This window comes from Rana temporaria, chromosome 6 (genome assembly GCF_905171775.1).
Source record: "Rana temporaria chromosome 6, aRanTem1.1, whole genome shotgun sequence".
NCBI lineage: Eukaryota > Metazoa > Chordata > Amphibia > Anura > Ranidae > Rana > Rana temporaria.
In genome coordinates, this window is record NC_053494.1 from 175,043,790 (window position 1) to 175,063,048 (window position 19,259).

At 44.6% G+C, this 19,259-nt stretch overlaps 1 protein-coding gene across 3 annotated transcripts in view; it reads left to right on the plus strand.

Moving 5' to 3' along the window:
- Nucleotides 1-19,259, plus strand: part of GRB14 (growth factor receptor bound protein 14) — a 97,662-nt gene that overhangs the window by 17,562 nt on the left and 60,841 nt on the right. For all 3 annotated transcript variants that reach the window (XM_040357851.1, XM_040357850.1, XM_040357849.1), the window contains exons 2-4: nucleotides 14,397-14,553; nucleotides 16,565-16,686; nucleotides 17,706-17,780. In XM_040357851.1, the coding sequence (XP_040213785.1) occupies nucleotides 14,397-14,553; nucleotides 16,565-16,686; nucleotides 17,706-17,780 (354 nt within the window). The remainder of the gene's footprint in view (nucleotides 1-14,396; nucleotides 14,554-16,564; nucleotides 16,687-17,705; nucleotides 17,781-19,259) is intronic.

The window sequence follows — 19,259 nt, forward strand, 5'->3', positions numbered from 1 at the left end:
TCCTAGCTTGTGACGGAAAATATTGATTATATGAAGACAGGAGGCGAGTATCTTATGCATTATCTTTCTTTAATAATGCCCATAGCAGAAATACAGTAAACATTTATTGTAACTTAAAAAATTCAAAGAACTACCCTTCCCAGCAGTCCCTGGGCCAGTGTAGCCCCTCCCAGACAGTAGCCTATATAAGGGACTGTCTGAGGTAACCTATTCCTCTTTCTTCATGCGAATTAGTGTAAACAGGAACCGAAAGTCCAATTAGACATCTCCGCGGCTGCTGGGAACCTTCCGACCGGAACACAACATCCGAATCTGGAGGAAACGAAAGGACAAGGCCAACACGGACCAACTTCATCCGGACCAACTTCATCCCAACGGGGACTATAGGAAACCCAAACCATTCGGAGCCGACCGGTCAGTTGTCCTCAGGAACATGGACCAACGGATTCAGTCAACGGCATCCCGACTCCGGATCTGGAACGCAGTAGGAACCTCCATCTGCGGTGAACTAAACCCATGGATCGAAACGGACAGCAATCCCAACGGGGATAGTGAAAACGAACTCCCGGGGCGTACCAGCCTCCGACTTGCAGGGTGCGTGGTTCATCAGTCTAGAACGAGAGAGAGACAACCTCGTGACAGGGTTGGGTCGGGAGGGAAGATACTCGCCTCCTGTCTTCATATAATCAATATTTTCCGTCACAAGCTAGGAAAATCTCGAATTATACCTCAGACAGGAGGCTCATATCTTATGCAAGTTCAAAGCTATAACAATGCATATGACCAATAACAATCAAAATAATCCACAACACTGACATAGATATGTGTACCTCCTGTTCAAAGCGGGATTGGCGGAAAAGCGGTCGCTGACAACAGTCCGCCGCTATAGTAAGTCACAGAGGAAACCGGGAAGAGAGGATTAACGTAGGAAACGAGGAGTTGAAAGACTTGCGAAGATCGCAGCGAGGCTGTCAAGGACATATAAGTCTGTAGACAGCGGACCACATACAGTTGTGGATGTGTTGGGAAGAACGGGTAGAAAACCGATCGAAGTACCGTCTGGTCCAACACACGACGGAAAAAGACTTGAGTCTCTGAGGCGAGGAATGACGCCTGGATATGTCCAAAGCCTTGTGTCTGACCCACGATGATGGAAATCAGACACAAAAAGACAGTAAGCTCGAAAGACAGTAACCTCAAAACAGAGTGTCAACGTCCCCCAGCCCGAGAACATGATCATGACCTTGGAAAAATCCCAAGTGTGCTTGTACATTGGGCGATTTAAACTTAACGCCTTCAAAATTGACACACCAACGGATCCAAAGAGTCTGCCAGATAATTGGCTATTACAGACCCTGGCGCTTGAACGGGGTCGACCCGTCGTTGATCACACCAAGTAACCCAGAGTCCCCAGGTAGATCGAGATGCCGATCTAGTCCCGGGGCCCAGTCCAAGGCAGGGAATCCCTAGCTGTTCCAGAAAGGTGGTAGTCTGCGACCGGAACCCCGATACTAACCATGTGAGGAGAGGTAGGATGTGCTTCGTGAGTAGAGGGTGCAGATCCCCGTTCGGACCAGCGAGGAGGTGGGGGGAATGAGGAAACAACCTGGGGAGTTCCACCGTCATCCTCAGAAGGAGGGGAAACCATGGCTGCGTCGGCCACCACGGAGTGAACCGCACGACTGATGCCCTCCGGCTCGCTAAGTGAAGGAGGACCCTGAGGGTCACCGGGAACAGGGGAACGCGTAATGTGTCCCCTGTGACCACGTTTGGTGGAGGGCGTCCACATGGTGCGCCTCCGGATCCGGCCTCCGGTTGTAAGAGCGCGGAAACTGGTGGTTGATATGGGAAACGAACAGGTCCATAGAGAAGGATCCGCGAAGTGAGCGAGGATCAGGGACCCTGACCGGTGCGGTCGCCAATCGTTGGAATTGGTCAGGTAACGAGAATCCAATCTGCCACCCTATAGGGATAGTCTGTGGCATATCCCGCAATCGGGACGATGTTGCATTCCAGGCAGAAGTGCCCGAAGTCTTACTAGATCCGCTAGGATTCAGGATCAGGGGCCCACCAAGCGATCGACGTACCGGACTGCGGGTACGTTGTCCGAACGCAATAGCACACAGCAGATGGACGTGCGTGGCAACAGACTTCCGATGGCAAAAAAGGCCGTCAGGGGTGTACGTGTTGATGTGCAGCCGAGGGTTTTCTGCGGACCACGTCCTACCGGAGGACGAGGGACTGCACTGAGCACCCCAGCCGAGGCGGCTGGTATCCGACCCTATGACAAAATCCGGTGAGGAGTTGAAAATGTCTCGCCGTTCCGTTTGACGGCATGACGTAACCACTACCGTAGGTCCACCATGGCTTCACTTAGTTTGTATAGCGAAGCCCCTAGCGAAGATGTAGAGTCTCGAGTCTCTGGAGGGTTTGACAGTGAAGAGGGGCTGGAGAGTGGCCTGGATTGACACCGGGAACAGGCCGACTAAGCGAGTCAGTCCGCGTAAGGACACCCGCTGCTGCCCAGCATGATACTGATGTCTTTGCGGATGGCGGCTAATTGGGTATGGGTAGCCGAAGGATCGCTCGGTTGGTGTCCACCAAGAACCCCAAAAACTCTATCTCCTGAAATGGAGAGATAATAGGTGTTCGTGATCTATGAGGAGTCCCAGATCGCGAAGCGATCCGACCATCCAGGAGGCGTGTTCGCTCGCTAGGCGAGGGGAACCAGCCATTAGAAGTAGGTCGTTCAAGTAGATGTTCAACCTCACCCTTGTTCCACAGGGCAGTAAGTTGGTGAGATTTCTCAAGCTCCCACCGGACGAAAAACCGCCTTTCTTCTTCCTGATCGGGAAGATGTTGTTGAGGAAGTTCAAAGAGAGCGGGTCCATCTCTACTATCGGCTGTTTGGTCCAAGGTCTAGCAACCTGTTGTCCATTAGGACGGTGTTTAGGTTTGAAAAACCGAATGGGATGGTGAACCAGGTATACGCCTGGTAATATAACTCCATTTGTCCTACCGTCTTAAAGATATCATCAATTAGCGTGATCCCATTGTGCTAGGTCAACCGGCTTACAGAGGCGGTAGCCTGCTCACTAAGGCGTAGGGTTAGGTGATAGGTCCAGAGATCTAAGACCCAGTACTGTGAGGTCCCAAAGGCCCTCTCTATTCCCTTCCTGGAATACTGAATGATTATGGGATCCACCTCTGGAGTGAGCACCACCGTATTTGGTAATGGAAGGGTGAGTATTCCACCCTCAACTTGTCCGGTTAGCGTACCGATCGATCTCCGGGTCCAGCATTCGATCTATTGGATCACCTCAGGTAGAGGTGCCCAGTCACCGGAGTGTGGGTGGCCAATCACCTCCTGATCGAAAAATGGTACTCCACAAGAGTCCAATAAGGTTTTACCCTGGGACCTAGGGTTGGCGTCGTCATGGAGCGCCATGTGCCCACTGCTCACATAATCATCATCATTATCATCATCATTTTCATCCTCAGACTTAAAGGTGTTAGCCGCCTCGTACTCCGCGGACGACTCTGGAAGAGTCCACGAGGAGTCTGGCTCAGTCCGTCTAGCGGATCGCTGCCTCTGCATGTGCATCTCCCCGAGGCTCGGGGGTCGATTGGAGTCTGGGAAGGCAGTGGGTCGGCAGGCCCGGGAGGGTACTGCCTGGGGCATGTTATTTACTTCCCCTGCCGGGGAGTCCGTGGGTCGGCAGTCCTGGGAAGGTACTGCCTGGGGCATGTTATGTACTTCCCCTGCCGGGGAGTCAATGGGTCGGCAGTCCTGGGAGGGTACTGCCTGGGGCATGTTAATTACTTCCCCTGCCGGGGAGACGGAGGCCACATTAATGTGACGGCGCATACGGGACGCCATGCCCTACTCAGGGGCGTTATATCCTTGCCGGGAGATCCGGACATAGGGGTGCATGTGGGTTGGAGCAACCGATGCCCTGGTAGTCTGGACGGACCTACCGACCAGCTCAGGAACCAGTGCAGCCCTGAGGTAGGTAGGGCCTTCCAGGGCTGCGTCCACCACTTCAGTGGCACCAGTAGGGAGTAAAGGATCTGTCGCCAGCCACAGGAGAGGAGTCAGCTGTCTGCGGACAGCACGGCCGTGCAGCCCAGGAAGATACGGAAGTTATGTACTATAACTTGTATAGTAAATTTCTATAATTCATTCAATTATTGTTATAATTTGTTTATTTATTTATATATATATATATATATATATATATATATATATATATATATATATATATATATATATATGTATTTATTTATTCAATTATATATAAAGTATAGTTTAATAGTTTATATTTAAAATTTGTTTATTATATATATTTATATATTTATTTATTTATTCAATCATATAGATTGTATAAATTATTTATTTATAGACATTTATGTTCATTGATTTATTTATATTTATTTAATAAGTCAATAATTTATTCATTCGTATAATTATTTAAATTTATTATTTATTTACATCTATTAATATATTCATTATATGTAGAATAGACTACAGGGGAATAAATTCCCAGAACAAGAACTGATGTTTAATGTGACTGAAGGTGAAGGAGTGACAGAAGCAGGGGAGGGGAGGAATTCCCCACCAGCTAGGTGTGAGTGACAGAAGTTAGATGAGGGGAGATATTCCCCACCACAAGGGGAGCTAGACGTGAGGCTCGGGACCGTAGTCTCGCGAGACTACGGCCTAACGTGATTCGCATAGATCAGTGAGATCTACACAGAGTTCCAACCATACAGCCGCCCGCACCCTGGCCTGGCGGCGATGGGGAGAGACGGCCTAGCACACGGAGGATGGGGTCCCCAGGACAGGTCCGCAGCAATGGCGCCGTCGATTCGCGACAATAGCGCGATTGGTGCAGGGAGATCCTCACCGCCACGCCCCCCTCAGAGATGAGACGCTCTGAGGAGAAGAAGGGAGGTAGGAAAAAAGGCGCCGAGATGTTAAAATGGCTCCGTCCTACCTCCAGTCAGAAAACGAGCAGTGTGCAGAGCGCACCGGGGGGAAACAAAAGAAGCAAAGCAGCGGTATATTGTAAAATAAACAAATAAAGAAGCCCAATGACTGTAAGATGTACACATAAGAGGAAACCGCGTTCTCTACAAAACGGGTGGCACAGATAGCAAAGTGGGAAAAACATACAGCAAAAACTAAACGTTTATCATATTTAGAAATATCAGTTGTGCTTCATAAGACAGAAGGTTGATAGAACAACACACAGATGAAGGTCTGAGGGGATCAGAGGGTATATACAGATACAGGTGGAAGTTGAAGGGAATAGCGGAGGAGGGAAAAACCTCCGTAGCTGTAATAAAATCCGGGGTGGGAGGGGGGGGGATCCCCAGCACCCTGTGGAAAGACGATGTGACATTAGGATCTACACAAATTAAAAAAAAAAGGCTGCTGATAACCAAATAACAAGCAAGCCTACATAAAAATTATAAACATAGAGTAATGTACTTATCTGAGTTCTGGCTATGAGCAGAAAGAAAGAGGAATAGGTTACCTCAGACAGTCCCTTATATAGGCTACGGTCTGGGAGGGGCTACACTGGCCCAGGGACTGCTGGGAAGGGTAGTTCTTTGAATTTTTTAAGTTACAATAAATGTTTACTGTATTTCTGCTATGGGCATTATTAAAGAAAGATAATGCATAAGATATGAGCCTCCTGTCTGAGGTATAATTATGAATTAATTGCTTTAACTTTTAACACTTCCTTATATCCTAATCAACACATAGGGCCAGATTCACATAGAGATACGACGGTGTATCTCCTGATACACCGTCGTATCTCTGAGTTGTGCCGGTCGTATCTATGCGACTGATTCATAGAATCAGGTTACGCATAGATATCCCTAAGATCCGACAGGTGTAACTGTGTTACACCGTCGGATCTTAGGCTGAAATTCCAGGCCGGCCGCTAGGTGGCGCTTCCCTATCTTTTACGCAATGATTATGCAAATGAGCACTTACGCCGATTCCGAAACGAACGACCGCCCGGCGCTTTTTTTTTTACGTCGTTTGTGTTCGGCTTTTTCCGGCGTATAGTTACCCCTGGGTCTATGAGGCGCAGCCAATGTTAAGTATGGCCGTCGTTCCCGCGTCAAATTTTGAAATTTTACGTCGTTTGCGTAAGTCGATTCACAAAAGGGCTGGACGCAAGTTACGCTCACGCCGAAACCAATGACGTCCTAGCGACGTCATTGGGAGCAATGCACGCTGGGAAAATTCGCGGATGGCGCATGCGCAGTTAAATCGGCGCGGGGACGCGCCTGATTTAAATACTACACTCCCCCAGCCGCGGAATTTGAATTCCGCCAGGGGATTTACGATACGCCGCCGCAAGTTTTGAGGTAAGTGCTTTGTGAATTAACCACTTGCCTCAAAAACTTGCGGCGGTGGATCTTAAATCACATAGGTTACGCAGATCTAAAGATCCGCTAACCTATGTGAATCTGGCCCTATATTTCTAACCACATATGAATATTATATAATAATTCTGAATTGTATAATGTACAGTACTTAATTTATTGTATTTAACTTATTGTATTTAATAAAATATTTTTGACAAGGAAAAGATATCATAAAATAGTTAAAATAAATGTGAGGGGTGTACTTACTTTTGTGAGATATTGTATTTATAGAAAATTAAAGTGTATGTAAACCCCAACAATGAATTACAATTATGTGGCTCATATTGGTCTGGTGAATATACCATTAAGGGTATTTTGTTATGTTGGTTTGATGAGCGTAAGGGCCCTTTCCCACGTATGGATCCTGTGAGGATCCGTACCGTTCTTATGCGCTTGCTCAGCGGGGATCGCTCCGTTGATCCCCGCTAAGCCGGCAGATGACAGGGCGGTCCCTGCACACTGTGCAGGGACCGCCCTGTCAGATCTCCGCTCTCCCCTATGGGGGGATCGGATGAACACGGACCGTCTGTCCATGTTCACCCGATCCACTCTGCAGACGGATGGGAAAATAGGATTTTCCTCCGTCTACAGAATCAGACGATAGCAGGAACCGATGACATCGGGTGTCATCCGCTGACACCCGTTATCCCATAGGGATACATCCAAAAACGGATGGATGAAATACGGACATACTGTCCGTACGTGTGAAAGGCCATTAAGGTCCTCATTTATCCTGCCCAAAATTTCTATGCTTGAAAAAAGAAAATCAAAAGCAGCCACCACATTGTAGGACTGGTAATTTGCAGTATATTTTACATTTTTGCTCTTAGTCAAACCCTTCACAGGAATTCATTGACTAAGCTAAGGTAGATAGGCAGAGAGAATTCAGGAGCAGGTTTTTTTATATCTTATAAAGGGGGTCATATTGGAGAGTCCGGCACCAGTTGACTCATAGATCTACACTCAGACTAAGGTTGGTATCCAGGGGCGGACTGACAACTCATGGGGCTCCCTGGGCAATAGAAGATTATGGGGCCCCTGGGCTTACAGATGGCCACCACGCCAGGAGGCAGTGCAGTGGCGGGGCAGCTAAAATCTCGTGATTTTCACATCAAAAGCATGTCGGTTTCGGACATATCACGGACAGATGTAAAAAAAAACATAGATTTTTACATACTATCCCTGGTTTTACTGAGCCTGGCAACCCTGATGGGGCCCCCTAGTGGCATGGGGCCCTTGGGGGGTGCCCGAGTGACTCAATGGTCAGTCCGCCCCTGTTGGTATCTGATAAAAGGCTGTTTTTTTCCTTTTGTATAGTTGACAACCCTGATCTAACCTAGTGACAATTCCAAGGCCCCTTTTTTTTCTTTTAGGAAACCCATTTAACAGCTTAGGCTACACTGGCCATATTGTCTCTCCTGGGAGGACCCTATTTATTATTTTAATGTGCCTTCCACTTTAGTTTAATGCGTGTATTATACAGTACTTATGGTCCAGTTTTTATATGTGTTTACCTAGCTTAGCTGACATATCTATCTAGTATTTCCATCTTATGATGTAGGGCTTACATTACTTTACTTAGTAAAACTAGGAAAAACAAACAGAAAGACTAACAAAACAGTTTTATACAGATTTCTAATCAGTAAAATTAAACAAGGTGAGACAAGGAAAGAAAAGATTGATCTGGAAGGGTGGGGGGAGCCTAGCAATAAAAAGCTTATATTGTGTTTGGATATGACTAAATTCCCTGCTTGACACATGTCACCCGGAACTAGGACAAAGCAAGTACTGTATTGTGGTGCTCTGAGAAGATATCTGGCAATGACAGGGGTAGAGTAATGAGAACGTCAAGGTCAGAAGAAAAAAAATAATGAAAACTGAACACATATTTGAACCAAATAAATAATCTGCTTTGTTGGGACTTGAGGGAATGAAAAGTTATCTGGGGCTTATGAACAACACCTGTGCAAGTCCATGAGTTAGTTCAGTATGAGATGCCTTTTTATGCTTATTGCTAGCAAAAATACACAGTTCATGTTACAATATGCCTGGAAGAACCATTGTTTTTCATGCAGCACTCACTTGTGTACTTAGCGCTCTTGTATATCAGGTTCAAAGCCCAATGCAGGGAATCAATAGCTCCGAAGGATAACACGGTCAGTACTCTTTGACACTCTTCTGATAACTGTTCTTGGACATTTATATAATCATATAATCATAAATGATTTATGTAATCATTAATGGAAGATGTTCAGGTGAGTTATCAAAGCTTGATTTACTCTCATGCAGGAGAATTTGACTTTAATAGTCTACCGCCAGGTAGAATGACAATCTAATGGACATTGTATCTGAAAATCTCCTCCCCATGAGCACCCAGGGCCCGTGCTACCATTAGGCAAACTAGGCAGCCTCCTAGGGCGTACTGCTGCCTAGGGCGCCCGGCCACCGGTGTTTCTACTCTCTTCTCTCTGCTGCAAGCAACTAAGTTGCTTGCCACCTCTCCGTTGGCACATAGTGTCAGAGGCGCAGCGGCCGTGGAGGACTGTGTTGGTCCCGACTCCCAAATGAATGAAAGCAAGCAAGCAAACCTTCATTGATGGGCGCTGGTAGGCTGCATTGATGGGCGCTGGTAGTCTGCATTGATGGGCACTGGTAGGCTGTATTCGATGGGCGCTGGTAGGCTGCATTTGAAGGGCGCTGGTGAGGCTGCATTTGATGGGTGCTTCATTAAAAAGGTGTGGTATACATGGGCAGGGCAAAGGGGGTATGGCCAAGGGGGGCAGTAAAATGAGGTTTCGCCAAGGGTGTCAAAAATCCTTGCACCAGCCCTGTAAGCACCTATGAAATAAAAAGGGTCGATGGAAGCTGACTGACCTTGCAAGCCTCCCGACACCTCTGACACCCTTGGTTCTGACATAATTCAAAGATAGAGTACACTTCAAAAAGACACCAATAGATGGGTATTTTACTAGATGTTCTTGAGTCAAACAAAAAAAGAAGAATGTAAATGTAAATATTCCTCAAATTGCAAACTTTAGCTTTAAACAGAAATACAGAGAATATACAATAAAAAATGGCAGTCACAATGAATCAGAAAGCAATGACCAACAGGCTCTAAGGCCTCGTACAAACGATAGGCTAGCCAGAGGACAACAGTCTGAAGGACCGTTGTCTTAGGTTAACCGATGAAGCTGACTGATGGTCCGTCACGCCTACACACCATAGATTAAATAACCAATCATGTCAGAACGCGGTGACGTAAAACACAACGACGTGCTGAAAAAAACGAAGTTCAATGCTTCCAACCATGCGTCGACTTGATTCTGAGCATGCGCAGGTTTTTAACCGATGCTTTTGCATACTAATGATCGGTTTTGACCTATCGTTTAGGCGTCCATCGGTTACATTTTAAAGCAAGTTCCTATTTTTTTTAACGGAAGGTTAAATACATCGTTTTTGACCGATGAAAACGGTCCTTCAGACCGTTGTCCTCTGGCTATCCTATCGTGTGTACGAGGCCTAAGAGAACATATGACCCCAGGTATAACAGGGAGAACATGAGGACATTGCCACACTCCACCACAACAGAAATCTCTCGGTCACCCGTTTGCAGTAATTTGTTGTATCTGGGTGGGGTCTGGCTTGTATTTTTTAATGTTGTTTAGTTTTATGTAATAAATAATTTTATGATACTATATGTGTCAATATCTATATTCTCAGTACTGAGATAGTCCAATCAATTCCCCTCCCAGGTGACCACATATGGGTTTAGGCAGCATCAGCACATGCCACCATGGGCCTACTTGGTTCAATCGTTTACATTCAACCTGGATGATGGTACGTTTTTTGCTTAAGTATTATTGAGTGCTACATGAGGCTATACTCAAATTTTGCTATAAGAGAGAGAATATAGACATTTTGTCAAACAGCTCCCTCCAAACCCTGATGCCACAGGAAAAACTGAGTAGAAGGCACAATATATGACAACACAATATGTGAAAATGCAATTAGCGAAACCTGAACAAGAGTTCCCCTTTAATGTAAGGTGTCTAAAATCTTCAGCTAGCTATGAAGAGGCCCAAGATGTTGCTGTGAAATGGCGACCAGCAACAGTGGATGTATGCAAGCTGTCTCTCAGGGAAGGCCTTGGGTGGAGGAAGAAAAGGTTAACGGTATCTGCATGCAGTCTCTCTGAGTATAATGTTAATGATGGGCTTCTGCCCGTTCACCACTCCTGAAGATATCGACGCTCTTGGATAAAGGACTCACAGAACAGGCTCTTGTAAGACCTGCAGTCAGATGAGAAATACCTGACTGGTCACCAGATAACCCAAGGATTCAGCGGTGTCTGTGTCAGTGTAGATGAAAATGGCCCCAGATAGCTACACTGCCGATGGGATCTTGGTCATTGAAAGTCTGTCTCCAGGAATAGGACTCACTCATAGAAATCACTCTATGTCATTAAGGCCGTGGTGCCCGGTCACATCCACCGCAGAGGCCTGGTCCTTGCTCTGCAGCTACAGGCCTAGGTCACAAAAGAGCGAGCCTCTCCCCGAACTTGGATAAAGGACTGATAGACCAGGCTCTTGTAAGACCTGCAGCCAAATGAGAAATGCCTGCATAAAATAGGGGAGATTTTAAAATATTCGCTATATGAAATGATGACACACGTTACGTCCAATACGGACTTCGTCAGTGGTGGGTCCCACCGATGACGAAGTCCGTATTGGATGTGACGTGTGTACGGGGGAGGAGCTACTGTTCGTGGACTTCACCCACAGTCCATCCATTTGTCGTATGCGGCTTTCACATCGCTGTTTTTATATACAAGGCTTTTGTGCCTACTTACGGCTTTTAACTGTTTTTAAGCCATCTTTCTTTTGGAATTAAAATTATCTTTTACAGGCTACACTTAGATTGTTTTCATTATTTCTTTACTTCAACATATACCTATACGATCATATTCTGTCTGCCACTCTGCTGGACTGAATCATTGTCTTCACCCCATGTGTGGGTAATAAGCAATATTGACCATCTGCTCATTCAGTGGTCCATCACACCCAGTAAGAAAACTAGCATTGGGACTTTAAATGAGGCATATGAAAAACGTACGCCTCCATCCCTGTTGGATACAAAAAAGAGGGGAGATTTTGTGACTTTAGATGAGATGCGTTTTTAAGCAAACAGTAAGTATAAATAAAGTTGTAAACGTTTTTAATCAGGCTCACACTTACCACCCAAACAGCAAGCCAAATTCAACTGTCTAACTGTGTACGTTAAAAGCAGAGGATTGGTTGCACGCATTTGGAAGTACATGATTAAGCTGCAGAGCCATCGCCAAGGCTCTCTGCGTTCTGCAGTCCTAACTAAACTTTTAAAGTCTTCTCAATAGAGGCACATAAATACTGATGGGTAGATAGAGGGAAGGTGACTAGGGGTGTGTCCCCGCCTCCACCTATGCTTGGTATGGTAGTAAGGAGCACAGAAAAAAAAACGCATAAATGTATAAGGGTATAAAACGCATCTCCATCCCTGTATGGTATAATGAAAACTAGCATTGGGACTTTAAATGAGGCATATGAAAAACATACGCCTCCATCACTGTTGGATACAAAAAAGAGGGGAGATTTTGGGACTTTAGATGAGATGCATTTTTAAGCAAACAGTAAGTATAAATAAAGTTGTAAATGTTTTTGATCAGGCTCACACTTACCACCCAAACAGCAAGCCAAATTCAACTGTCTAACTGTGTACGTTAAAAGCAGAGGATTGGTTGCACGCATTTGCAAGTACATGATTAAGCTGCAGAGCCATCGCCAAGGCTCTCTGCGTTCTGCAGTCCTAACTAAACTTTTAAAGTCTCCTCAATAGAGGCATATAAATACTGATGGGTAGATAGAGGGCAGGTGACTAGGGGTGTGTCCCCGCCTCACGGCGGCACTCTGTTACATTCAAGCTCGCATCATAACTTGCTTCTGAGCATGCGCGGGTTTAAAAACGTCGTTTTAAACGTTGTTTTAGCCTACACACGGTCATTTTTTATGACACAAAAAGCGACGTTTTAAAAAAACGACATAAAAAATTGAAGCATGCTTGAATTTTTTTTGGGTCGTTTTTCAGAAGACATAAAACGACGTTTTCCCCACAAACGGTAATTTTAAATGATGTTTTTAAAAATGTCGTTTTTTTTCATCACAAAAAAACGACCGTGTGTACGCGGCATCAATTAGGGGTAGGACATATAAAATGTATCTACAAGAACCATCTAATGCCATACCCCTTTGCACATCTCTACACCCCCCAGAATGCCTCCGTACCCGTCAGCATGCCTCTATACCCCTGCACATCTATTTACCCCAAAATAACCCCTATTCCCCTAGCACACCTCCACACCCAGCACACTTTTGTACCCCTTTGCACATTGCTGCACCTCCTACAAATACCTGTGCAACTCTGCAACCCCTGCAACTCCCAGCATCCCTCTGCACCCCCACATACCTCTGCACCTCCTAGAATCGTCTTTATCCCTCAGTATGCCTCCATTAGCCCAGCAAGCCTTTGTAACCCCCAGCACACCACCGAACCCCCCAACCCCCCCCCCCCACACACACATGTACACCTTTGCATTCTTCAGCACACCTCAACATCCCTCAGCACATATATGCACCCTGCTGCACATTTCTGCACCCACCCCCCCACACATACATCTGTACCTCTGTATCCTACCAGCACACCATTGTACACCACAGCAAGTGAACTTTGCACCCTGCACACTCTTGAGGCCCCTTTCCCATGGAAAAGACCTTTCACTTGCTTAGTGGGGGATCCCTCTGCAGATTACTGCTTAACAAACGTATATGTCCGTGTCCACTTCGCTGATGCAGGGCGGACATGGACACAGTCCTCTGTTCTCTATGGTGCTGTTGGATGGCAACAGATCGCTTGTGCATTTCCATCTGACTGTCATCCAATCCGATCCACCAGATGGATGGGGAATAGATCTCCCATCTGTTTGTTTTTAGCGGATTGGATGGTGACATCCATTGCTCTGTAGAGAGCAATAGATGGTACGATCAGGTCTGCCTGAATAACGGACAGTCTACTAGTGTGATAGGGGCCTAACACATCTGTGCTCTGTACCCACTCCACCTCCAATCCCCAGCACATCTCTGTACCCCATTTACTTTTACCCCATGGACACTCACTTCAATGTTGATTACAGTCTGTGGTGCCCGCAGCATCTCCCCCTGCACCTCTGGCTGTCAGTTTACTATGCAGTGGGGAAGGTGAGAGGTGGTGATAGGCAACTCGATGGTGCCCGTGGGCCAGGGATCTCCCTGGGGCTAGTAGTTTACTTCTAGAGTGTATACAGTGGAGAAGGGAGAGGCCCTAAACTTCCTTTGCCACAGTCATGCCAAGCCTTTCACGTGTTTTACTGAAAATCCAATATGAGTAGTGCATAAAACTTTGCAATGCATGTTATGGTCAGTGATATTTGTGGTGTATATATCCAAGGTCCTATAGATCCATTATCTGTATATATTCATCTTTTATGGAGTTATAATAAATGTAAACTTACAGTATTTAGGAGTATGTATGGAGTTGCGGACTGTTTTCCATCCAGATCCGTTAATATGCCAGCCATTTTGGGTAGACTGTAAGCAAAGCAACATAGTCACAAAAATCTAATCCTAGCTACAAAATGCAATCAGATCAAATTATATTTGAAACTTAAACTTAAATATGGCATAGGCAGATGGCAAGCTTCAAAGACTGCAAACACACAAAGGGTAAGCAAGATAAATAATTGAATGTTTGAATGAGAACTCTGTCGTATGAATCCAGACTTCTAGGCTTGAACCCACAAACTCCCTGTGCAAATATCTAGTTGGAACTAACAATCAAATAATTTTATGTCTTTATATATTCAAAACATTTTATTATTGCAGGTGATTAAAGTTTTCAATGAAGATGGTACTAGCAGGGCTTTGGAAGTGCCAAATGATATGACAGCCCTGAATGTATGTCAACTGCTCATCCAAAAGAACCATTACATCGATGACCAGAACTGGACGATGTTCGAACAGCTCTCTTCGCTTTGTCTAGGTTTGATTGTCTCAAACTTTTTCCACTTATATCTACTGTATAAGTATAATAACAAAAAGATAATAAATAGGCAGATACCTTTTTTTGTGGTATCCTAGGAAATAACATCTTATATGCTTCTGTATTTTAAGGAAATTGATAATGGCATGGACTCATTTTTATTCAATTATTTATTTTAAAGGATTATATACATTTTTAAACTAAAATAATTTTTTTATACAAAACGTCTGATATGTACATAATCATATAATATACAGTGGGCCAGATCCACATACATTTGAATCGGCGCAGCGTATCAGAGATACACTACGCCGCCGTACCTTACCTGGCGTATATTCGAATCCTCAGCGAGTTCGCGCCGTAAGTTACGGCGGCGTAGTGTATTTCTGGTGGCGGATTTAAATTGGGCGGGTTGGGGGCGGGTTTCATTCCCGCGCCGAATGAACTGCGCATGCGTCGTCCAGAAATTTCCCGCTGTGCTTTGCGCGAAATGATGTCGCAACGACGTCATATTTTTAACTTAGACGTGAGTTACATCCATCCCTATTCACGGACGACTTACGCAAAAAAAAAAAATCTAATTTCGACGCGTGAACGACGGCCATACTTAACATGGCAAGTCTATCTATACGTTGCAAAATACCAGCTTTAACTATACGCCGGAAAAAGCCGACTACAGACGATGTTAGAAAATGCGACGGCCGCGCGTACGTTCGTGGATCGTCATAAATCGCTAATTTGCATACCCGACACGGAAAACGACGTGAACGCCACCCAGCGGACGTCGAAGTATTGCATCTTAGATCCGAAGGCGTACGAAGACGTACACCTGTCGGATCTAACCCAGAAGCCGTCGTATCTTGTTTTGAGGATTCAAAACAACGATACGACGCGGGAAATGTGAAAGTACGCCGGCGAAATCAGTAGATATTTCATTACTAATTAGGGCTTTTCTCATTTCCTTCCTATAATCTTCTTTCTTCAAATTAACTATCTCCCCTCCTTTATTAGCCGGACATGCTATGTCTCTGTTTAAAACACAACAGCATTACTGCTTTTACAAATAAGAGACTCACTTTGGGGTTTATTTTTATAAAACTGGAGAGTGCAAAATCTGGTGCAGCTGTGCATGGTAGTTAATCAGCTTCTAATGCCACGTACACAAGAAATGTCTGATGTGAGCTTTTGGACGGAAATTCCGACAGTGTGTATGCTCCATCTGACTTTTGGGGTTGGAATTTCCGCCAACAAAAGATTGAGAGCAGGTTCTCTATTTTTCAGACGGAAAAAAATCCTATCGGAAATTCCGATCGTCCGTTTGCAATTTTGACGCGCAAAAAAACGCACATGCTCAGAATCAAGCAGAAGAGCCAAACTGCCTATTGAACTTCATTGATCTCGGCTCGTCGTACGTCTTGTACGTCACCACACTCTTGACGTTTGGAATTTCCGACAAGATTGTGTGTATGCAACACAAGTTTGAGCCAACATTTAGTCGAAACAAAAACACGGGGAACATGATTGACGTCCGGCTATGGCGCGTCACACGTTCCGAAAATAGCCGAAATAGTACTCGGATATATACGGCGCCTGCGCAGTCAGCTCCTAGTCTGTGCACAGGCGCCGTATAGCGCCGTGAAGAGCCGAGTCCTACTCTGGCTATTTTCAGAACGTGTGACGCGCCATAGCCGGACGTCAATCATGTTCCCCTCTTCATAGGAACGCCTACTAAAACTGAAGGACTAAACGGTAAGTACAGCGCAAAAAAAAAAAAAAAAGGCATACTGTAGCTGACGCTAGTATGCTGGATGGGATGGTACATAGATGTTTCTTAGGGTGAACCTCCGCTTTAAGCTTTGACAAAAAACAAAAAAACAAAAAGCTGATTATTTTCTTATTATTTTGCACACTCAAGTTTTAGCTAATCAACCCCTATTGCCTAAACAAGCAAAGACATATTTATAAAACACCAGCTAGAACAGTAAATGTGAGAAGATGTTTTATTTTACAGAAAGAATCATAGAAGATCATGAGATGGTCATTGAAGTGCAGTCAAAGTGGGACATGGAAGAGGACTGCAGGTTCTGTGTCAGAAAATATTATGCAAAATATGAATTCTTCAAAAATCCTGAGGTAGGTTCCATACTATAAATAAAAAGAGTACATGTGAATAAGCACTTGAGTTCACCCTTATGCCCCATACAGACGGTCGTTTTTTGTGATGAAAAAAAAATGACGTTTGAAGTGATGAAAAAAAACGACATTTTTGAAACTTCATTTTCAAAAACGATGGAGCATACACACCATCGTTTTGAAAAATGATGAACAAAGTGACGGCACTCTAAAGGGGAAGTTCTATTCGCCTTGAGGCTGCTTTTAGCTGGTTACTTGTTAGTAAAAGATGATTCGTGCTTTTTTGTCTGTTAAAGCGTGATGAATGTGCTTACTCCATTATGAATGGTAGTTTTACCTCCCGTCTCAAAACTTGCTTCTGGGCATGTGCGGGTTTAAAAACGTCGTTTTGCCCACACACTATCATTTTCATTGACACAAAAAATGACATTTTGAAAAACGACACAAAAAATTCGAGCATGTTCGAATTTTTTTTTGGTCGTTTTTCTGAAGACATAAAACGACATTTTCCCCACACACTATCATTTTAAATGACGTTTTCAAAAACGTCATTTTTTTTCATCACAAAAAACGATCGTCTGTATGGGGCATTAGCTTACCTTCACACATATGCAGTGATGCAGTGTTTGCGATCTGCTGCGGGTGTCAATACGAAGTTAATGACGCCCCCAAAGGATTGCAAACACAGTGTGGTTTGCCTGCACCGGATCACATGTTACAAGACGACCATGTGATCCTGTTGCAGTGCGGCTCCAAAAAAGGTGCCTGTACTTCTGTGGTGCAATGCAAATTCAAAATGAATAGGCTCGAATTGCACCACACTAAATTGCATGGATTGCAGGATTTCACAGCAGTGTGGTTCCTGTGAAATTCCTGTGCAATTCACATGCAGGTTCGGTTCTGGCCAGTCACGTGACCTCCGGCCGCTCTCCTTAGTTGGTGAACCAATAAACGTGACTATTTTTATTTTACAGTAGATGACATGGCTTTCTTTGTGTTTAATGATTTCATGTTAACAGATCTATTTTCCAGATGTAATGCTGTCCTATTCCAGTGAAATGAATGGCACAACAAGGCCTGTGGATGTTCTAAAGGTAAAGATTAGACTGAAGCATAGTTTCCACATGCAAGGTTATATCTAAGATGACTTCCAATGTTTGAAATGATGCTTGCACAATACCAGGGAAGACTGACTGTCCTGGGGCGGGGAAGGCAAGCGGAAGAGAGATCCGAGTGGCAAAGAATTCTGGAAAAGTATAGAAGTAGTAGCCATGATGGGCATTAGCAAATGTACACAATATTGTCAAAAGTATTGGGACACTTGCCTTTACATGACCTTTAATGGTATCCCAGTCTTAGTCCTTAGGATTTAATATTGAGTTGGCCCACCCTTTGCAGCTATAACAGCTTCTACTCTTCTGGGAAGTCTATCCACAAGGTTTAGGAGTGTGTCTATGGGAATGTTTGACCATTCTTCCAGAAGGACATTTGTAAGGTCAGCCACTGTTGGGCGAGAAAGCCTGGCTTACAGACTCTGTGCAGGACAGTCAAGTTCCTCCACCCTAAACTCGCTTATCCATGTCTTTATGGACTTTGCTTTGTGCACTGGTCCAAATCATCAAAATCATTTAGAGGAGGGACGATTATGGTGTGGAGTTGTTTTTCAGGGGTTGGGCTTGGCCCCTTAGTTCCAGTGAAAGGAACTCCTAAGGCATCAGCATACCAAGACATTTTGGACAATTTCATGCTCCCAACTTTGTAAGAAAAGTTTGGGGATGGTCCCTTCCTGTTCCAACATGACTGCACACCAGTGCACAAAGCAAGGTCCATAAAGACATTGATGAGCGCGTTTGGAGTGAAGGAACTTGACTGGCCTACACAAAGTCCTGACCTCAACACAATAGGACACCTTTAGAATGAATTAGCGCGGAGACTGCGAGCCAGGCCTTCTCATCTAACATTAGTAAAAATAAAGAAGAAATTCCGCGCTGGAAAATACACAAAAAACTATAAAAAATGCAAGCCAGCACTGGAGGATAAATTCAAATAGAAATCCCAATAATGATCAATAGCAATAAAGTGCAGCGCAAAACATATAAAATTAAGTAATAACACAATTGATAATCAGATATAAATTATATATAAAAATATATATATATATAACTCTAATATTAACACAAAAAGAAATCCATAAAAGTGCATCAGTGAAAAAAGTCCAGAAGTGCTCCAAATAATGAAGTGACTGATTGTGATTGAATCTCAAAAAGCTGTGATCGACAGGAAGGTTCCTTCACCAATAGCTAAAAGATGGCCCCTCACCTCAGCCATTCGACCATGGCTAGGTCACAAAACTTTTGAAAAACCTCCAAGGTAAATGTAAGGACACGTCCAAGCTTTAAAGGTTACCAGCAGGCAGCAGACAGCTCAATACTCCCAACGACCACAGAGAAATATATGAAACAAAAAGGGAACAGACTAGTGCTCTCTGTCTCAAACTGGATTTAATAAGTAAAAAAAGGCCAAAGTAAACTCACATTTTGCAACACTCAGAGCCGAGTGTGAAGCGTATCAGC